General features: G+C 43.0%; 1 protein-coding gene across 1 annotated transcript in view; it reads right to left on the bottom strand.

Annotated features, from left to right (window-relative positions):
• SRPK1 (SRSF protein kinase 1) overlaps nt 1–20,871 on the bottom strand; it is an 83,718-nt gene extending 62,847 nt beyond the window's left edge. Inside the window, 2 exon segments of the mRNA XM_012461594.2 lie at nt 20,269–20,750; nt 20,752–20,871. Coding sequence (XP_012317017.2) covers nt 20,269–20,750; nt 20,752–20,871 — 602 coding nt within the window.
• Nucleotides 20,872–21,219: the final 348 nt, after the last annotated feature.

The following is a 21,219-nucleotide window of genomic DNA, read 5'->3' as shown; positions in this document are numbered from 1 at the left end:
TAGTTTTTTCTGTCTCGGGAGTGGAGAAAGGTTAAGATCTCCGAATTCAGGGAACTGCCTTCTGAGGCCTGTGTTAGAGGTTGAATTGAGCCCCTCCTAAAAAGATACGTTGGAGTGCTATCCTCTAATAACTGGGATTGTGACATTATTTGGATACAGGGTGGGTCTTCACAGAGGTAATCAAGTTAAGATGAGCCCAAATCCAATATGACTGATGTCCTTTTAAAAAGAGGAAATCTGGATGTAGAGAGACACACACATACAGAGAAGGAAGACAATGTGAAGAGACACAGGGAGAAGGATGGCCATCTACATACAAGGCAAGAAAGAGGCCTGAAACAGATCTTCCCTCAGAAGGAATCGACCCTTTGACATCTTTTAGACTTCTAGCCTGTGAGACAATAAACTTCTGTTGTTTAGCCACCCAGTTTTTGGTACTTTGTTACAGAAGCCTGAAGAAAATCATGTTTGTTTACTTATTTCCCTTAAGAAATCCTAAATCCCTTGAAGGAAAGGACTGTGTTCCAGTCATCCCTGTATCCCTTCTAGAGTTATCACACTTAGTTAGATCTGATGCAAAGATTTAACAAGACACTATTTTAAGTTCTAGCACCTACACACAATGGAACTCAATAAATGCTAAATTTCTCCCACTACCTTTTCCATATATATTTTTCCTGAAAGATTTTTTCTTTTGCAAATTGACATAATCCTTTACATATCTAATTTTATCTGAACATAACTTCTGAGACATACTCACAAGTAGTCTAAGTTTCTCAACTCAGAAATCTTAAGCTAGAGCTAGGGCTAATAATATCAAAACAAAAATTTGAGTGCCTAAGTTTACCAGGTGTTACATACAAATAATTAAATATAATTCAACCCTGATCCTCAGGTGACTATACTCCAAACTCTACCCCCCGCATATATATATACACACACATAAATATACATGAAAATGAAATACTAACACATGAGCTAAAACTATTAGTTTGATATACTAATAGTATTAAGAAATGTCATATAGGCTTAGCACAGTGGCCCCATGCCTGTAATCCCAGCACTTTGGAAGACCAACATGGAAGGACTGCTTGAGCCCAGCCTGGGCTAGATGGTGAGACTGTCTCTACAAAAAAAATTAGCCAGGCTTGGTGGCATGTGCCTGCAGTCTCAGCTATTCAGGAAGCAGAGGCAGGAGGATCCCTTGAGCCCAGGAGTGTAATACAGCCGTAAGCTATGATCACATCACTGCACTCCAGAGACTGAGCGACAAAGTGAGATCCTGTCTCTAAAAAATAATAAAAATAAAATTTAAAAAAAATGTCACATAAAAGACAAAGATAAACCCATCTAAGGTAAAGAAGGAAGCACGAGACATAAAGCAGTCATCGGAAAACTTATTTTACCTCAGTAGTGGGCTAGGCACTCAATGCAGTTTCATCCTTACAACCTTGCCATCTACAGATAAGGCAATTACAACTCCAAGTCAAAAGACACTCTCCATGTTCATCTAACAATGGTGTTGGAGGCAGGCCGAAATCCAGGACCATGTGATTCAAAAGGATAAGCTCTTTTTGATAAACAGCATATGAGCATAATGAGCATACACCTGTATTATCCTTCTACCTAGAAATATTAGCATGAGTTACCTAATTCATCCCATTGCATTCTTCTAATAAAGAAAAATGCAAAATGCAATTCCTGTTAAATCTATTCTAAAAGGCATAAAAACTAGAAGGGAGCTTGTCCTCAAGCTTAAATGTAGACAGAATAGAGAAAACCTGGCATCTTTGATCAAATTGATAGGTGGAGGCACATGAAAAAATGTTCACAAGCTAAAGTGCAGCAACACAATTAAAAGCAAAGTGGGTCAGGCATGGTGACTCACACCTGTAATCCTAGCATTTTGAGAGGCCGAGGTGGGAGAATCACTTGAGCCCAGGAGTTCAAGACCAGCCTGGGCAACATAATGAGATTCCGACTCTATTTAAAAAAAAAAAAAAGGAAAGTGAATGAATAGAAAGATATGGTTGCTTATGAGGTATACTGACAGTCAGTTACAAAATAAGGTTTATCCTAATATTTCAGGAAATAAAAGTTCACAAGAGGTCAGGTATGTGGACTCATGCCTGTAATCCCAGCACTTTGGGAAGCCAAAGTGGGAGGATTACCTGAGGTCAGGAGTTTGAGACCACCCTGGCCAACATGGTGAAACCCCACCTTTACTAAAAACAATATAATTAGCCAGGTATGATGGCACGTGCCTGTAATCCCAGCTACTTGGGAGGCTGAGGCATGAGAATCACTTGAACCCAGGAGACGGAGGTTGCAGTGAGCTGCAATTGTGCTATTGCACTCCAGCCTGGGCGACAGAGTGACAGACTCTGTCTCAAAAAAAAATCACAAGACTACCCCCAAAAGGACTGTTAGCCTTGTTTAAAATGCCTAGGCCTCTACGACACTATGACAGATCATAAAATTTAAAATTTGAGTAAATTATATATAAAAGTTATCAACATGATTGACTACCAGTACCAAAATTCATACAGTTGATGTTTGTTCACCACTATTGGTGACAATTCTTACATGGTAGTTAAAATATATATTAAAGTTTCTGAAACTTCTTGATATGTCATCCTAAATTACCCATCAATATTGTTCAAGGCATTTAAGCCATCAATAAATTAAGCAATGAATTACATATCTGGACTTTATCAACACAAAGGCACGCCATGCTACAAATAAACATGATTTTTATATTATTTTATTACTGTTTTTTTGAGTTAGGGTCTCATTGTTGCCCAGGCTGGAGTACAGTGGCATGATTACGGCAAACTGCAGCCCTGACCTTCCAGGCTCAAGCAATCCCACTTCGGTCTTCCGAATAGCTGGGACTATAAACATGCTTCACAACACCCAGCTAATTTTTTTTTTAAGACAGACTTCCACTGAACTGCCTAGAGTGGTCTTGAATTCCCAAGCTCAGCTGATCCTCTGGCCTTGGCCTCCCAAAGTGCTGGGATTATAGGCATGAGCCACCATGCTGAGCCATGATTTTTATTTAGCTAGCTTCTGCCAACTGATTTTTGTGTTTTGTGGAAATATTTTACTACAGTTATCTGAAAATTAAGTGTATTCAAATTATTTTGTGGGGTTCTGATAGCTTTCTGAAGTTATACCTTGTTAAATTAGTTGAAAAAATGGATTCTATGGTCTTCACAGTTGATCTTTGTTGGTCTTTTTCAAATTTCCAAAGCTAATCCTCCACTAAGAGGCCCACAGAACCATGGGGCTCTTCCACAACTGTGCTTAATATCATCATTCTGAGAAAGGAACTTGCAACAGTAGGCTTATTAATATCTTTCATCATAAAGACTCTGAGGCAGAGATTACATACTGCAGGCTGCAAGCTGAATCCTGACTGTAAACATAAATATACAATGTTTTTTGAATAAAGTCGTGGGGTGGGCACTGTGGCTCACACCTGTAATTCTAGCAATTTGGGAGGCCAAGGCAATGGGAGGATCCCTTGAGGTCACGAGTTCAAGACCAGCCTGGTCAACAGAGTAAGACCCCATCTCTACCAAAAAAAAAAAAAAAAATTAGAAATTAAGGGGGCCTGGTGTAGTCCTTGCTACTCAGGAGGTTGAGGCAGTGGGAATGCTTGAGCCCAGGAGTTTGAGATTGCAGTGACCTATGATCACACCACTGCACTTCAGCCCAGGTGACTGACTGAGACCTTATCTCAAATAAAGAACAAAAAACAGACAAGCAAAAGTTGTAAACACTAAACAATCTGGAGAATCACATAAAAACAAAGATTTCTAGCTTCTCTTGAAAAAGCTGAAGACGTGGTAACAGTGGACTCATCTTCTCATAGAGTAACAGGAGTGAAGAAACCTTTTCTTCTTTAGATATAAAGGAGGAGGCACACTTCACATACTCTAATAAGCACCATTCCCTTTTATCTTACAGTATGCTTCATAAGCCATATTCTAAAAAAAAACCCAACATAATCACAAATTACATACAACATTTATTTTAAGCAATAAGCCTAGATGACCCAAATAATTCTGCAAGACTTAGATTTTAAGGTGATGAAAATGAAAGCAAAATGAAACACATGAATCTAAGAAACTAGGTGGTAACAATCTCACAGCAAGAAACTAGTCAAATGCAACTATAAAATTCAGTCACTTCATTCTACATCCCCAGCGAAATATCACCTAAGAACAATAACAAAAATTATTATCTTCCTTAGTAATCATATTGTCGAGGTAGTGCTGAAATTGTAATTCTAAGACTGTTGTGTATACATTGTAGGAAAAAGAAAATGAGCAATCACGGTGCTGTTGAGAACTGGGATTTTTAGCATGAGATAAAGAAGAGTAAAATATAAAATCAAAGAAAAATCCTTGGGTCCTGTGATTCCATGTTTAAGTATAACATGAACTCATTATTTCTTTTTTAAATGAAAAAACATAATTTATTTCCTAGCTCTAGTCACAGAAAAGGCCTAGAACAATGACTAACTAACTTGACTAGTAATAAGCTCCTTAAGCACTCAGATTATGGTCTCCAAATGCCATTTCCCACTAAAAGGCTTCTTGGAGACAGAGCTATATCCTAGCTGGGGGCAGAAAATGTACAAGATAAGCCTAGACGTACAGTCACACCAGATTTAAAAAAAGCTGTAAAATACATCTCAGGTTGAATTCAGGACCCATCATGAAAAAAACTCCAATTAGCCAGAGTGGACAGACATTAAAAATAACAACCACACATGTCACAACATGTATGAATTTTATTTTATTTTTTTAGGGACAGAGTCTCACTCTGTCACCTGGGCTGGAGTACAGTGGCATGATCTCAGCTCCCTGCAACCTCCTCCTCCCAGGTTCAAGTGATTCTAGTGCCTCAGGCTCCTGAGTAGCTGGGATTATAGGCATGCACCATCATACTCGGCTGATTTTTGTATTTTTGGTAGAGACAGGGTTAGGCCACGTTGGCCAGGCTGCTGTCCTGGCCCCAAACGATCCACCAGCCTCAGCCTGCCAAAGGGCTGAGATTACAGGTGTGAGCCATCCATGAATATTTAAGACATTATGCTAAGTAAAAGAAGCCAGTCACAAAAGACCACATATGTTATGATTACAATGATATGAAATGTCCAGAACAGGAAAATCCATAGACACAGAAAGTAGATTAGTGGCTGTTCTAAGGCTGAAGGTGGGGCAGTGTTGGGGGTCATAGGGGATGACTGCTAATTAGTATAGGTTTCTTCTGGGGTTGATGAAAACCATCTAAATTTACATTGCAGCGATGTTTGAACAACTCTATGAACATACTAAAAACCACTGAATAGCACATTTAAAATTAGTGATTTTAATCATACCTCTGTAAAACTGTAAAGAAAAAAATCCCACTTTCATGAACTGAACCACAAATATGTTCAAATCTGTGAGTTTATAATCAAATGTTTATTGGTCATTTTGGAGGATGCTAGGAATCTGTCAACTCTCTCTCTGGGTAACCAAATTTATGAGGTAAAGTATCTCCTTATAGAAGTATTACAATTAATAAATTAAGGAATAGACTATTACTATTTAGAAACTCTAAATAAATTAATGGATCTAAGCAATGATCAATAGCCACTAGCACCCCCAAAAAAGAGACAACATTGGTGGTAGTGTAAACTTCCTGATGAACATTCACACCACCATCAATAGGTAGTTTGGCAAAAACAAATTTGCAAGGAAAAGAACCACAGAGAACCTACAGAGTAAAAGACTAGAGACTTTTCAAACAAAGGCAATGGAAGAACTTGGTGGATCCTGATCCAAAGAAAATTAGGAAAATTTGAACACAAATTGAATACTTGACATTAAAGACTTGTTTAAAAAAATGTAGGGCGATTATACTACTGTAGCTATGCTTTAAAATATTACGAGTTTATAATTTATAAAATAATATGATGCCTGGGATTTGCTTTAAAATAAGATGGAGTGAAGCTGGGCATGGTGGCTCACGCCTGTAATCCTAGCACTTCGGGAGGCCAAGGTGGGAGGATCACCTGAGGTTTCATAGTGAAACCTCATCTCTACTAAAAATACAAAATTAGCTGGGCATGGTGGTGCATGCCTGTAATCCCAGCTACTTGGGAGGCTGAGGCAGGAGAATCGCTTCAACCTGGGAGGCAGGTGTTGCAATGAGTGAAGATCACGCCATTGCACTTCAGCCTAGGCCATAAGAGTGAAACTCTGACACAAAAAAAATAAAAAATAAGATGGAGTGAACACATGAATAATAAAGAGAAACAGCCTTGATATAGTTTGGCTCTGTGACCCCACCCAAATCTCACATAAAATTGCAATCCCCACATGTCAGCAGAGGGACCAGGTAGGGGGTGATTGGATCATGGGGGTGGTTTCCCCCACGGTGTTCCCTGATGGTGAGTGAGTTCTCATGAGAGCTGATGTAAATGTGGCACTTCCTCATTCTCACAGACGCTCCCTCCTGCCACCTCGTGAAGAAGGTCCCTGCTTCCCCTTCACCTTCCACCACAATTTTAAGTTTCCTGAGCCTTCTTCACCATACTTCCTGTTAAGCCTGTGGAACTGTAAGTCAATTAAACCTCTTTCCTTTATATACCCAGTTTCAGGTAATATTCTTTATAGCAGTGTGAAAATGGACTAATACAGTAAATTGGTACCACAGAGAGTGGGGTACTACTATAAAGATACTTGAAAATGTGGAACCAACTTTGGAACTGGGTAACAGGCAGAGGTTGGCACAGTTTGGAGGGCTCAGAAGACAGAAAGATGTAGGGAAGTTTGGAGCTTCCTAGAGACTTGTTGAATTGTTTTGACCACAAAGCTGATAGTAAGGTGAACAATGAAGTCCAGGCTAAAGTGGTCTCAGATGGAGACAAAGAACTTACTGAGAACTGTAGTAAAGGTCACTCATGCTATGCTTTGGCAAAAAGACTGGTGGCATTCTGCCCCTGCCCTAGAGATCTATGGAACTTTGAACTTGACAGAGATGATTTAGGATATCTGGCAGAAGAAATTTCTAAGCAGCAAAACATTCAAGACGTGACCTGGATTATTCTGAAAGCATTTAGTTTTATGCATTCAGAAAGAGATCATTTAAAATTGGGACTATGCTTAAAACGGAAGCAAAGAATAAGTTTGGGTAATGTGTAGCCTGACCATGGAATAGAAAAGAAAAAACAATTTTCTGGAGAGAAATTCAAGCTGGCTGCTTAATCACCAAGACAATAGGGAAAATGTCTTCAGGGCATGTCAGAGATCTTGGCAGTAGCCTCTTCCATCACAGACCAAGAGGCTTAGGAGGAAAAAACTAAAAGGGGCAAAGTACAGCTTGGGCCATTGCTTCAGAGGGTGCAAGCCCCAAGCCTTGGCAGCTTCCACATGGTGTTGGGCCTGTGGGTGCACAGGAGAACTGAATCTCCACCTAGATGTCAGAGGACATATAGAAACACCTGGATGTCCAGGCGTAAGTCTGCTGCAGGGGTGGAGCCCTCATGGAGAACCTGTGCTAGGGTCATGCAAAGGGGAAATGTGGGCGGGGGGTTTAGAGCCCCCACACAGAGTTCCCACTGGGGCATTGCCTAGTGGAGCTGTGAGAAGAGGGTCAGCATCCTTCAGACCCCAGAACAGTAGATCCAATAGCTTGCACCACGTACCAGGCACTCAATGCTAGCCTGTGAAGGAGCTGCCCAAGGCTATGGGATCCCACCCCTTGCATCAGCATGCCCTGGATGTGAGACACAGAGTCAAAAGAGATTGTTTTGGAGCTTTAAGATTTAATGACTGCCTGCCTAGATTTCAGACTTGAATGGGGTCTGTAACCCCTTTGTTTTGGGCAATTTCTCCCATTTGGAATGGGAACATTTACCCAGTGCCTGTATCCCCATTGTATCTTGGAAGTAACTAACTTGCTTTTGATTTTATAGGCTCATAGGTGGAAGGGACTTGCCTTGTCTCAGATGAGACTTTGGACTTGGACTTTTGAGTTAATGCTGGAATGAGTTAAGACTGTGGGGGATGGTTGGGAAGGCATGATTATGTTTTGAAATGTGAGGACAAGAGATTTGGGAGCGGCCAAGAGTGAAATGATATGGTTTGGCTGTGTCCCCACCCAAATCTCATCTTGAATTGCAATCCCCATGTGTCAGGAGAGAGACCAGGTGGGAGGTGATTAGTTCATGGGGTTGGTTCCCTCAACGCTGTTCTTGTGACAGTTCTCATGAGAGCTGATGGTTTTAAAGTGTGGCACTTCTTTGTGCTTGCACACACTCCCTCCTATTTGTGAAGAAGGTGCCTGCTTCCCCTTCACCTTTGGCCATGATTCTAAGTTTCCTGAGGCCTTCTAGCCATGCTTCCTATTAAGCCTGGAGAACTGTGAGTTAATTAAACCTCTTTCCTTTATAATTACCCAGCCTCACATAGTATTCTGTATAGCAGCGTGAGAACAGACTAATATAAACCTCATTTCTGAGATGGAGAAAGTTTTAGTGTTCTGAATAGAAGATCAAGCCAACCACAACATTCTCTTTAGCCAAAACCCAATCCAGAGCAAGGCCCTAACTGTTCAATTTTATGAAGTTTGAGAGAGGTGAGGAAGGTGCAGAAGAAAAATTTTAAGGTAGGTTGGTTCATTATGTTTACAGAAAGAAGCCATCTCCGTAAAAGTGCAAGGCAGCCAGGCACAGTGGTTAACACCTGTAATCCTAGCTATTTGGGAGGCTGAGGTGGGCAGATCACCTGAGGTCGGGAGTTCGAGACCAGCCTGACCAATATGGAGAAACCCTGTCTCTACTAAAAATACAAAATTAGTTGGGTGTGGTGGCGCATGCCTGTAATCCCAGATACTTGGGAGGCCGAGGCAAGAGAATTGCTTGAATCCAGCAGGTGGAGGCTGCAGTGAGCAAAGCTGAGATTGCACCAGGGCACTCCAGCCTGGGCAAATAAGAGTGAAATTCCATCTTAAAAAAAAAAAAAGTACATGCAAGGTAAAGTGGTGAGTGCTTATGAAGAAGCTGCAGCAAGTTATCCAGAAGATAAGATAACTGATGAAGGTGGCTACACTAAACAGCAGATTTTCAGTGTAGACAAAACAGCCTTCTGTTTGAAGATGATGCCATCTAGGACTTTCATAGCAGGAGAGACGTCAATGCCTGGCTTCAAAGCTTCAAAGGACAGACTGACTATCTTGTTAGCAGCTAACGCACCTAGTGACTTTAAGTTGAGGCCAATACTAATTTACCATTCTAAAAATCTTAGGGCTCTTAAGAATTATGCTAGCCGGGAGTGGTGGCTCACGCCTGTAATCCCAGCACTTTGGGAGGCTGAGGCAGGTGGATCATGAGGTCAAGAGATCGAGACCATCCTGGTCAACATGGTGAAACCCCGTCTCTACTAAAAATACAAAAAATTAGCTGGGCATGGTGGCGCGTGCCCGTAATCCCAGCTACTCAGGAGGCTGAGGCAGGCGAATTGCCTGAACCCAGGAGGCGGAGGTTGCGGTGAGCTGAGATCGCGCCATTGCACTCCAGCCTGGGTAACAAGAGCGAAACTCCGTCTCAAAAAAAAAAAAATGAATTATGCTAAATCAGTCGGGTGCGGTGGCTCATGCCTGTAATCCCAGCACTTTGGGAGGCTGAGGCGGGTGGATTACCTGAGGTCAGGAGCTTGAGATCAGTCTGACCAACATGGTGAAACCCCGTCTCAAAAAAAAATAAAAAAGAATTATGCTAAATCTACTCTGCCTGTGCTCTATAAATGGAACAGCAAAGCCTAGATGACAGAACATCCGTTTACTGCATGGTTTACGGAATATTTTAAGGCCACTCTTGAGACATTCTGCTCAGAAAAACAGATTTCTTTCAAAATATTACCACTCATTCACAATGTATCTAGTCACCCAAGAGCTCTGATGGGGATGTACTAAGAGATTAATGTTGTTTCCATGCCTACTGACATAACATCCATTCTATAGCCGATGGATCAAGGAGTCATGTCAACTTTCAAGTCTTATTATTTAAGAAACACATTTGATAAGGCAATAGCTACCACAGTGATTCCTCTGATGGGTCTGGGAAAAATCAGTTGAAAACCTTTTGGAAAGGATTCCCCATTCTATACGCCATTAAGAACAGTCATGGAGAGAGGTAAAAATATCAACATTAACAGGAGTTTGGAAGAAGTTAATTCCAACCCTCATGCATGACTGAAACGTTCAAGACTTCTGTGGAGGAAGTAACTGCAGATGTGGTAGAAACAGCAAAAGAACTAGAATTAGACATGGATCCTGAAGATGTGACTGAATTGCTCCAATCTCATGATAAAACTTGAACAGATGAGGAGCTGCTTCTTATGGATAAGCAAAGAAAGTAGTTACTTGGCTGGGCATAGTGGCTCACGCCTGTAATCCCAGCACTTTGGGAGGCCAAGGTGGGAGGACAGCTTGAGCCCAGGAGTTCAATACCAGCATGCGCAACACAGTGAGACCCTGCCTCAAAATAAATAAATATTTTTTTTAAAAAAAGAAAGTAGTTTCTTTCCTTTTTTGTTCTTAACAGCTATCTCAAGATCTTGTTATGTTGCCCAGGCTAGTGTTGAACTCCTGGGCTCAAGTGATCCTCCCGCCTCAGCCTCTCAAGTAGCTAGGACCACAGGCACATGCCACCATATCCAGCAGAAAGTGGTTTCTTGAGATGTAATCTACTATTGGTAAAGATACTGTGAACATTGTTGAAATGACAACAAGGGATTTAGAATAGAACAAACTTAATTGATAAAGTAGCAGAGTTTGAGAGGACTGACTACAATTTTGAAACAAGTTCCTCTGTGGGTTAAATACTATCAAACATCATCACACGCAACAGAAAAATCTTTGTGAAAGGAAGGGTCAATAGATGCAGCCAACTTCATTGTTTAAGAAATTGCCACAGCCACTCCAACCTTGAGCAGCCACATCCTCATCAATCAGCAGCTATCAATACTGAGGCAAGACCATAGGTGGGTGCAGTGGTTTACACCCTTAACCCCAACTACTCAAAAAGGTAGGAGGATTGCCTGAGGCCAAGAGCTCAAGGCCAGCTTGAGGGCAACGTAATGAGATCTACCCCCAAAAAATAAAATTAGCTGGGCATGGTAGCAAGTGCCTGTAATCCCAGCTACTTAGGAGACTGATGCAGGAGGAATGCATGCACCCAGGAGTTGGAGGCTGCAGTGAGCTATGACAGCACCACTGGACTCCAGCCTGGGCAAAAGAGCTAGATCACATCTCTCTTAAAAAAAAAAATTATTGCGGCAAGACCCTTTATACTAGCAAAAAGATCACGACTCACTGAGGGCTAAGATGATCTTTAGCATTTTTTAGCAATAACATTTTTAAAGTAAGGTCTGTACATTTTTTTTTCTTTTCTTTTTTTTTTAGAGACGAGGTTTCACCATGTTGGCCAGGCTGGTCTTGAACTCCTGACCTCAAGTGATCCGCCCGCCTCAGCCTCCTGAGCCACCGCACCCGGCCTGTCTGTACATTTTTAAAAGACATAATGCTACTGCACCATTAACAGACTACAATACAATGCAAACATAACTTTTTTTTTTTTTTTAAGACGGGGTTTCACCATGTTGGTCAGACTGGTCTTGAACTCCCGACCTTAGGTGATCCGCCTGCCTTGGCCTCCAAAGTGCTTGGATTACAGGCGTGAGTCACCATGCCCGGCCGCAAACATAACTTTTATATGCATTGGGAAACAAAAAAATTGTGTGGATTGCTTTGAGGTGGTCTAGAACTGAATGTGAACCCAAAGTATCTCCGAGGTATGCTTCTAAGGTAATACTTCAGCCAATTTAAAAATATCCCCAAAGCAGTAACAATTAGAGGATTTGGAGAGCATGAGCAAAAGAGCTTACCTAAAGTGAGAAAAACCCCACAAAAATGTGCCAGTTATTCAACAAGGTCTAAATTGATTTTAGTTGATCATCTCTCTTTTTTTTTTTTTTGGAGACAAGGGTCTCCCCTCTGTCACCTAGGCTGGAGTGCAGTGGCATAATCAAAACTCACTGCAGCCTCTACCTCCTAGGCTCAAGTGATCCTCTCACCTCAGTCTCCTGAGTAACTGGGACTACAGGCATGTGCCACGATACCTAGCTAACTTTCGTGTTTTTAGAAGAGACAGGATCTTGCCATGTTGCCCAGGCTAGTCTCAAGTTCCTGAGCTCAAGGCCTTGGCCTCCCAAAGTGCTGGGATTACAGGCATGAGCCACTGTGCACAGCCTTCTTCACTTTTAATAAGGGAATTCCCAAATACTCACAGGCTTATTCACTTTAACACATCAACAAGTTGCTGGTTTCAAGTTATCTAAAGGAAAATGGTAATTTGTCAAGCCTGGGCCTCACTGTAGCAGAAACACTAATGTACACAAAACTTACTAACAAATGAAATTACAGAGGAAGGAAAGAACAAAATTTTCTGACAAGAGGAGTTCTAGAAATGCACTTTTGCAAGTATATATTTATACTTAAGGGAATCACACACAATTAAAAATGCAATTTTTAAATAAGATATAGTAGTTGACCTTGACCCAGTAGGTGGAGGTTGCAGTGAGCCGAGATTGCTCCCCTGCACTCCAGCCTGGGTGACAGGATGAGACTCCATCTCAAAAATGAATAAATAAATAAAAATAAAAAGCAAAGAAAAAGATGGACTTGACAGTTTTAAAAATCAATTTATGTAAAAAGCACACTATAAGTGACATTTGAAGGATCGATAACAAGCTGAGAAATAAAAATCTGCCATATAACAAAGGACACATTTTTTTCTCCTTTTTTTTTTGAGATGGAGTCTCACTCTGTTGCCCAAGCTGGAGTGCAGTGGCGCAATCTTGGCTCACTGCAACCTCTGCTTCCCGAGTTCAAGTGATTCTCCTGCATCAGCCTCCTGAGTAGCTGGGACTATGGGCGCCGGCCACCTTGCCCGGCGAATTTTTTGTATTTTTAGTATAGGGTTTCACCATGTTAGCCAGGATAGTCTTGAAGTCCTGACCCCTCGTGATCTGCCTGCTTCGGCCTCCCAAAGTGCTGGGATTATAGGCATGAGCCACCACACTCGGCCAGGACACATTCTTTTTTTTTTTTTTGAGACAGTCTTGTTTTGTCGCCAGGTGCCAGGCTGGAGTGCAGTGGTGCGATCTCGGCTCACTGCAACCTCCGCCTCCCAGGTGCAAGCAATTTTCCTGTCTCAGCTCCTGAGTAGCTGGGACTACAGACTCACGCCACCATGCCCAGCTAATTTTTATATTTTAGTAGAGACAGGGTTTCACTATGTTGGCCAGGATGGTCTTGATCTCTTGACCTCGTGATCCACCCACCTCGGCCTCCCAAAGTGCTGGGATTACAGGCGTGAGCCACCATGCCGGGCCCAGGATACATTCTTAATAAAGAGCTCTTAAGATAAAGATAAAAAATCTAATACTAAAAATGGGCAAAAAAAAAAAAATTCAAAATTACAAGGTACTTTACAGATTATCAGATTTGGCAAGATTTTTCAAGTAATATTACCTAGTTCTGGTGGCTACACAGGAGATACAAGAACACTCCCACTTCCACTGCTTTCCCTGGGGCAGTCCTCTTCCAAGTCTTTGTTCAAATGTCACCTTTTCAATGTGGCCTCCATCACCCTATTTAAAACTGCAATCTTATCTCCACTTCTCAACCCCCATTTATCTTTCTCTTTTTTTCTCCACCTAATCACCTAATATCCTATATAGTTTACTTATGTCTATCATTTATTCTGTCTCCCCTCCCACTATAATAATATAGTAGCCAAGGGGACAGGAATGTTTTTCTTTCACTGTTGAATCCCAAGGATGGAAAATAGTGCTTGGGACAGGGTGGGATTTCAAAAACTATTTAATGAATAAGAGTTAAACCTTTTTTTTTTTTTGAAATGGAATCTTGCTTTATTGCCCAGACTGGAGTGCAGTGGTGCAATCTTGGCTCACTGCAATCTCCACCTCCTGGGTTCAAGCGATTCTCCTGCCTCAGTCTCCTGTGTAGCTGGGATTACAGGCACCTGCCACCACCTCTGGCTAATTTCAGTAGAGGTGGGGTTTCACCATGCTGGCCAGGCTGGTCTCCAACTCCTGACCTCAAGTGATGCTCCTGCCTCTGCCTCCCAAAGTGGTGGGATTACAGGCTTCAGCCACCATGCCTGGCCAAACCTGTTAAATCTTGCTAGAGAAAATTCTGACAATATGAACTAAAAATAGTAAAAATGTATATACCATTCTAAGTATTTATCCTAAGGAAATAATCACTGATGTGAGCTATGATTTGTCCAAAAGATTATTCACGCTCTCGGCCTTAGCGCCATTTTTTTTGGAAACCTCTGCGCCATGAAAGCCAAGTGGAGGAAGAAACGAATGCGCAGGGTGAAGTGCAAAAGAAGAAAGATGAGGCAGAGGTCCAAGTAAACCGCTAGCTTGTTGCACCGTGGAGGCCACAGGAGCAGAAACATGGAATGCCAGACGCTGGGGTTGCTGGTCCAAGTTGTGGGACTGCATGCTACTGTCTAGGGCTTGTCTCAATGGATCTAGAACTTCATTGCCATCTGATCGCCGATCACCTCTGAGACCCACCTTGCTCATAACCAAAACTGCCCATGTTGGTCCTTTGCCCTGGACCTGTGACATTCTGGACTATTTCTGTGTTTACTTGTGGCCGAGTGTAACAACCATAAAATAAATCACCTCTTCCGCTGTCTTAGCTGAAGAAAAAAAAAAAAAAGGATTATTCACCATATTTGTTTTTTTTTTTTTTTTTCTTTTTTCAAGACGGAGTTTCACTCTTGTTACCCAGGCTGGAGTGCAATGGCGTGATCTCGGCTCACCGCAACCTCCGTCCCCTGGGTTCAAGCAATTCTGCCTCAGTCTCCCGAGTAGCTGGGACTACAGGCTGCGTCACCGTGCCCAGCTAATTTTTTTTGTATTTTTAGTAGAGATGGGGTTTCACCATGTTGACCAGTATGGTCTCAATCTCTTGACCTCGTGATCCACCAGCCTCGGCCTCCCAAAGTGCTGGGATTATAGGCGTGGAGCCACTGCGCCTGGCCTATTCACCATATTTGTGAATTAACTGTGAAAAACTTGAAACAGCCCATAGTGGAATATTTAATACATGAAAAATGCTCATGATGTTAACTGGGGAAAAGTACATCCAGTGATTCCATTCTTGCCTTTAAAAGTATATATATATATATGTTTATTAATGAAAATTAAGTATAATTGGCTGGGCAGGGTGGTGTGCGCCTATAATCCCAACTACTCAGGAGACTGGGGCAGGAAAATTGCTTGAACCTGGGAGGTGGAGGTTGTAGTGAGCTAAGATCATGCCACTGCACTCTAGACTGGGTGAAGACTCTACCTCAAAATAAATAAATAAAATAAAATACATTATGGTATATCAATTTAATGGAATGCCAGATGAGGTTCTCATTCTGTCCTGATATGGAACTATTTCTAAGACTTAGTGAAAAAGGTAGACCTCAAAAAAAATAGTAAGGCTGCACTATATTAAATATAGAACCAATTTCCAAGGTGCACTGCTAAGTGTAAAAAGCATCAAATACCATTTCATTTTTTGGCCGGGTGCAGTGGCTCATGCCTGTAATCCCAGCACTTTGGGAGGCCAAGGCGGGCAGATCACAAAGTCAGGAGTTTGAGACCAGCCTGGCCAACATGGTGAAACCGTCTCTACTAAAAACACAAAAATTACCTGGGTGTGGCAGCGGGCACCTGTAGTCCCAGCTACTCAGGAGGCTGAGACAGGAGAATCGCTTGAACCTAGAAGGCGGAGGTTGTAGTGAGCCGAGATCACACTGCTGCACTCCAGCCTGGGTGACAGAGCAAGACTCTGCCCCCCCCAAAAAAAAAAAGCATCAAATACCATTTCATTTTAAAAAATTGTTTCCAATTTACTGGCTCTACTTCCTACCGAATAAAAATGTTAGATATTTAAGTATTTTCTCTTGTAAATTTTTTCTTTTTTTTTTAATTTGTAGCCAAATTCAAGTAAATTTTTAATGTATCGCCCAACTGACTCCACAGATCAGTGTTAGAAAGGTAAATTAAATAATTTTACTACCAAATGCATACCAAGTCTGTAGTTATTTAACTGCAAATAAAGTGAAAATTACTGTCCAAACTAACTTCCTAAGTAATAAAATCAGTAGGTATGAAATCCACTCTAGAATTATGTTCCATAGAAACAAGTTCAAAAGCAGACATATAGGCCAGGCACAGTGGCTCACACCTGTAATCCCAGCACTTTGAGAGGTCAAGGCAGGTGAATCACCTGAGGTCGAGAGACCAGCCTGGCCAAATCCCGTCTCTACTCAAAAAAAGAAAAAAATTAGACAGGCATGGTGGCATATGTCTGTAATCTCTGCTACTTGAGAGGATGAATCAGGAGAATGGACTGAACCCGGGAGGTGGGGATTGCAGTGAGCTGAGATTGCACCACTGGACTCCAGCCTGGGTGACAGAGTGAGACCCTGTCTCAAAAAAAAATAAAACAAAACAGACATACACTGTTAAATTACAAAAGCTTATGACAAACAGACAAAGGTTCACAGCTATTGGTATAAACATTGAAAACCAAATGCTCAAAGGGAGATAGATGATTGTGCTGTTTCATAGACACAGGACAGTAGGTCATGAAAGTGCACCCAAACCCCCAGGCATCTGGAGGTCTCTCATTCAGAAGGCTCTTTTCACTCAGTTTCTACCTTACCTATTGTAAGACACACCAAAAGGAACTGTCACTCAGAAACACATGATTGGTAACCAGGGCTTTGGGTATGTCAGACCTGGGTTCAAATCCTAGCTTTGCAATTTTCTAGAGGAGTAATCTGACAAACCTCAATTCTCTTAAAGTAAAATGGAGATCATCACCAACTAGTTAATGTTAGTAAATAAAAGCATAGTGTCTGAAAAAATAAAAAGAAGGAATTGTCTAAGTAAGAAAATTAAAAATCCAAAAAGTCAAATACTCCAGTACAGTGAAAAGAACCCAAAGGAAATCCACTCTAACAAATACTAAGCTGGAAAGGAGCCCTGAATTCCAAGATTTGGTTCTTCTGTCACCAGCTTCAAGACCCTGGGTTTAAGATCTACGGTACCAGGGACTGAAAATCCCTTCTGCCTGTGCCACAACACGACTAAATTACTAAGGATGCTACTTACTGTAATACTTCCAAAACTTTCTAAGATTTTTCATTTAAAAGCTTTGGTTTTTCTGGTTTTGTTTTGTTTTGTTTTGTTGAGACAGTCTCACTCTGTCGCCAGGCTGGAGTGCAGTGGTGCGATCCCGGCTCACAGCAACCTCCACCTCTTGGGTTCAAGCGATTCTCCTGTCTCAGCCTCCTGAGTAGCTGGGATAATAGTTGTGTGCCACCATGCCTGGCTAATTGTGTATTTTTAGTAGAGACGGGGCTTCACCATGTTGGCCAAGCCGGTTTCAAACTCCTGACCTCAGGTGATCCACCCGCCTCAGCCTCTCAAAGTGATGGGAATACAGGCCTGAGCCACCAGACCCGGTTTGCTTTTACACCTTTAGGTACTAATCAGTTTTCATGATGACAGAACTGCCAGTCACAATATATACATAAGACTGTTTCCCTAACTAACTTGTCTAAGGTCAGATTGCTAAAAAGTAGCAAAATCAGAATTCAAAACCCCATCTACCTCCAAAGACCAAACTCTATAGCATGAATCTTCCTCAAACCTTCTGACTCATCTCCTGTAACTAGCAGCTTGCCTTTGCAAAGTAACTGGAAGTCATCAGGAGTGCAGTTAGAAATCATGGAACAGAGTCTTGGGGCTTGAACTTCTAACAGTACTCTAACCAACTTAATTACATTTCAGCTACTTAAAAGAAGGCTGAGGAAACAAAAAAAAGAAAAGAAAGCAAAGGAAAGAAAAAAAGAAAAAGGAAAAAAAGGGCAGGTGCAGTGGCTCATGCCTGTAATCCTAACACTTTAGGAGGCTGAGGCAGGACCTGAGCTCAGGAGTTCAAAACCAGTCTGAACAACATGGCGATACCCTGTCTCTACAAAAAATACAAAAATTAACCAGGTGTAGTGGCACACGCCTGTAGTCCCAGCTACTTGGGGAGCTGAGACAAGAGAATTGCTTGAACCTTGGAGGTGGAAGGTGCAGTGAGCCAAGATCGCACCAATGCACTGCAGCCTGGGAGACCGTGCCTCAAAAAAAATAAATAAATAAAAGAAAAAGACAAAAAGGTAGGTAAATTTAAAAACAAAAAACCAAAAATGTATTAATTGAAAACAAAACCAAAAATAAAGAACCTCTGAAATTACAAGTAAATGGGGCAGTTCATTCACACATTTTCAGGAGTCAATGTTGTTCAAGATGAAATATTAAAATGACTGCCAGGTTATCTATAATCCATACTTGCAAACAATTAACACCACAAATAACTCTAGGTTATTAATAGCAGTGAATGAAGTAACAGATACACATCTATCTGGCTTTAGAAATAAAGAATATGGTCTAAATAGATAATCCAAAGTAACAGATAACTGGTGCTTAAAGTATATGATCATTTATACACATTTACCTCTCAAATTATAGCTTGATTTGGGCTAAGCTCAAATTAATTTCCAAGTGGTAAGAGAGAGCTGGACAATTGGTCTGAGAGACCAGGATTTCTAAAAAATAGAGTAATATAAACTGCAATTTCATTATATCAACAGAAAAGAAAGTTTTAACACATTTTATCAATTCCACAAATAACTAGATACAGAGAATAAAGAAAAGAAACATTTCAATTCCTATTGCATACTAGGACCAAGTTAGCACCTTGCTGTTTCTATTAAACAATCTATGATTAAAAACTGGTTCCCATATATGGATAATCCAAAGGCAAACAGACACACACAAACTCACATTTACAAGCCTTCGTCACCAAGCACTTAGAAAATACATTTCTTAAGACAGAATAGAAAATGGAGCAAGAGGTGAGGTCACCTACTACTTTAGTTCTATTGAGAGAAGTCATTAAGTGCTCTCCCCAAACAGTAGGTAGCCTCCAAAAACAACACACACCCCTACACCTCCCTAATCTGGTTTTGTCATTCAGTGGGGTGACCTAGGGAGGTCTTTGAAATGTGTTGTATCAGCTCAGAGAATTACACCGCATACAACGCCACAAAATATCAAATATTAAATGGAAAAGTATAATAATACATCTAAAATTAAGAACTAGGCATAGAATCTCTCTCTGAATACAAATTGTCTAACAGCTGATTTCCAAGACCCTTTGCAATTAAACGTTAGTACAAGATTAAAGTTCTTAAGGCTTAGCCTCACTTGCTGAAGCCTGCTGAGTTTCTACTAGGCTGTGACCAACTTTTGAACTTGCCACCGTAACACTAAACCTCTGTTATGCATCCTGATAAAACTGGACATGTGGCGCTTAATACACCAAACTAGAATCATCAACGTTTGTTAAAGAACTCTCCCGTTACTATTGTGACGCACACTCCAGAAGATTATCTGCATTTGGTTGAGGTTAAGACAGAAAAGAAGCAGTTAACAGATACTGTATACACAGCGGTCTGCCGGCACACTGCGAAAAAGGAGATGCGCCTTGCAGGCTCAGGAAGTTGACTAACCCAGGGAAAAGTCCCATGCCGTTCTCTATGAAAGGGAGTGTGTGGCTGGTAGAACCCAAAGTAAACACGGAAAAATTCATTCAAGAATTTCCTGAAGGCCTACCATGCAGACGTCGGAGGCAAGTTAAGACGCTGAGGAGCAGGTAAGAAAGAGAGACCAGAGTTCAGAAACAGACGGATAATGATCTACCAGCTCCGGTGTGTGGGGTGAGGTGGGGGGGCGGGGGGGGGGAGTCCAATCTAGGGAAGTTTGTGCCTCCTCTGTGGAGTTGGGGAGGAAAGGTACTGGGCGGGCTCTGGTCCTCCTCCGACAGCCCTTTCCAGCAGGCCTGGGGCTGCTAAGACCCAGGCCTGGCGTTCAGCAACAGCAGCTCTCTTCCACATGGTTGCTGGAGGGCGACCCTCCGAGCTGCCCCGAGGCCATGTGGCTGCGGCCACGGGGTGCCCAAACCCGGTGCACATTCAAGACGTGAAACCAGGGCAGAAAAGGTGTCGGAGGAAATCCAAAGAATGGGATGTTGGGGTACAAGACTCACTTTCTTTGCGCTTTGTCCTTCTTGGCCTTGGTCCTTTTCTTTCGGGCCTGGAGCGCAAGCACTGCAGGAGAGAGGGATGGATGAAGGGCGAATGTGGAGTAAAGGAGGCCACCAAGGTGAGGGTGGAGACCCAGCAGGGGCGCCAGGCCGGGCGGCCGGGCCTGCCTCGGGGGCGGATGCGGGGCGAGCGCGGAGGCTCCGGCGAGGCGGCCGGCCGGGGGGCTGGAGGCCCACGGGGCACAGAGTAGCGCCCGGGCGGGATGCGCCGGAGGGGTCTCGGGCCGGGTCAGGGGGCTGGCGGGCGGGCGGGTGCCTCGCCCGCCAAGGGCCGGGCGCTGGAGTGGCCCCAAGGCGCTAGCCGGCCTGGCGGGGAACAAGGGGCGGCGACGGCCGGCGCTGTAGGACGCCGGGGCAGAGGGGCGCGGACCCGCAGCCCAGAAGCGGGGGGTGTGGGGCGGCGCCACCTCAATGGAGGGGCGCCGCAACGCCCGGGGACCGAACCGCGGCTGTTAGGCTAAGCTCTCGGCGCTGACCCGAGCCTCGCCCCAGCGGCCGTTGCCCCTCGTGGCGGACGTCGCTCCACCGCTCACCTTTCCGCTCCATGGTGAGACCGGCAACCGCCAGGCGCCTGCGCACTCGAGTGGCGGCGACTCCTGCTCCCGCCGCGGCCCAAAACCGAGCCCGCGCACACTCCGCCCCCAGTCCCGCCCTGCCCCCGCCCCACGGTGCCGCGCGCATGCGCGTTGGGTGCGGAGCCTACCACCTGCTTCCGAGGTGGGGGCGGCATTGAGAAGGATGGCGCAGGGCGGGGGAGGAACGCCGTGGGTGAACGCTGAAGGAGTGTTTGAGATCCAAGCTTGGAAACCTAGCAGGGTTAGTTTTGTTCTATTTGCTTAGAAAAGGCGCAGAGAGCGGCAAGGCTCCCTTCATGCTGAGTCAGAGCTTCGGAGG

Source organism: Aotus nancymaae, unplaced genomic scaffold (genome assembly GCF_030222135.1).
Source record: "Aotus nancymaae isolate 86718 unplaced genomic scaffold, 86718_ANA_hifiasm-v0.15.2.pri h1tg000040l, whole genome shotgun sequence".
NCBI classification, from domain to species: domain Eukaryota; kingdom Metazoa; phylum Chordata; class Mammalia; order Primates; family Aotidae; genus Aotus; species Aotus nancymaae.
This window is presented reverse-complemented; position numbering and strand designations above follow the sequence as displayed.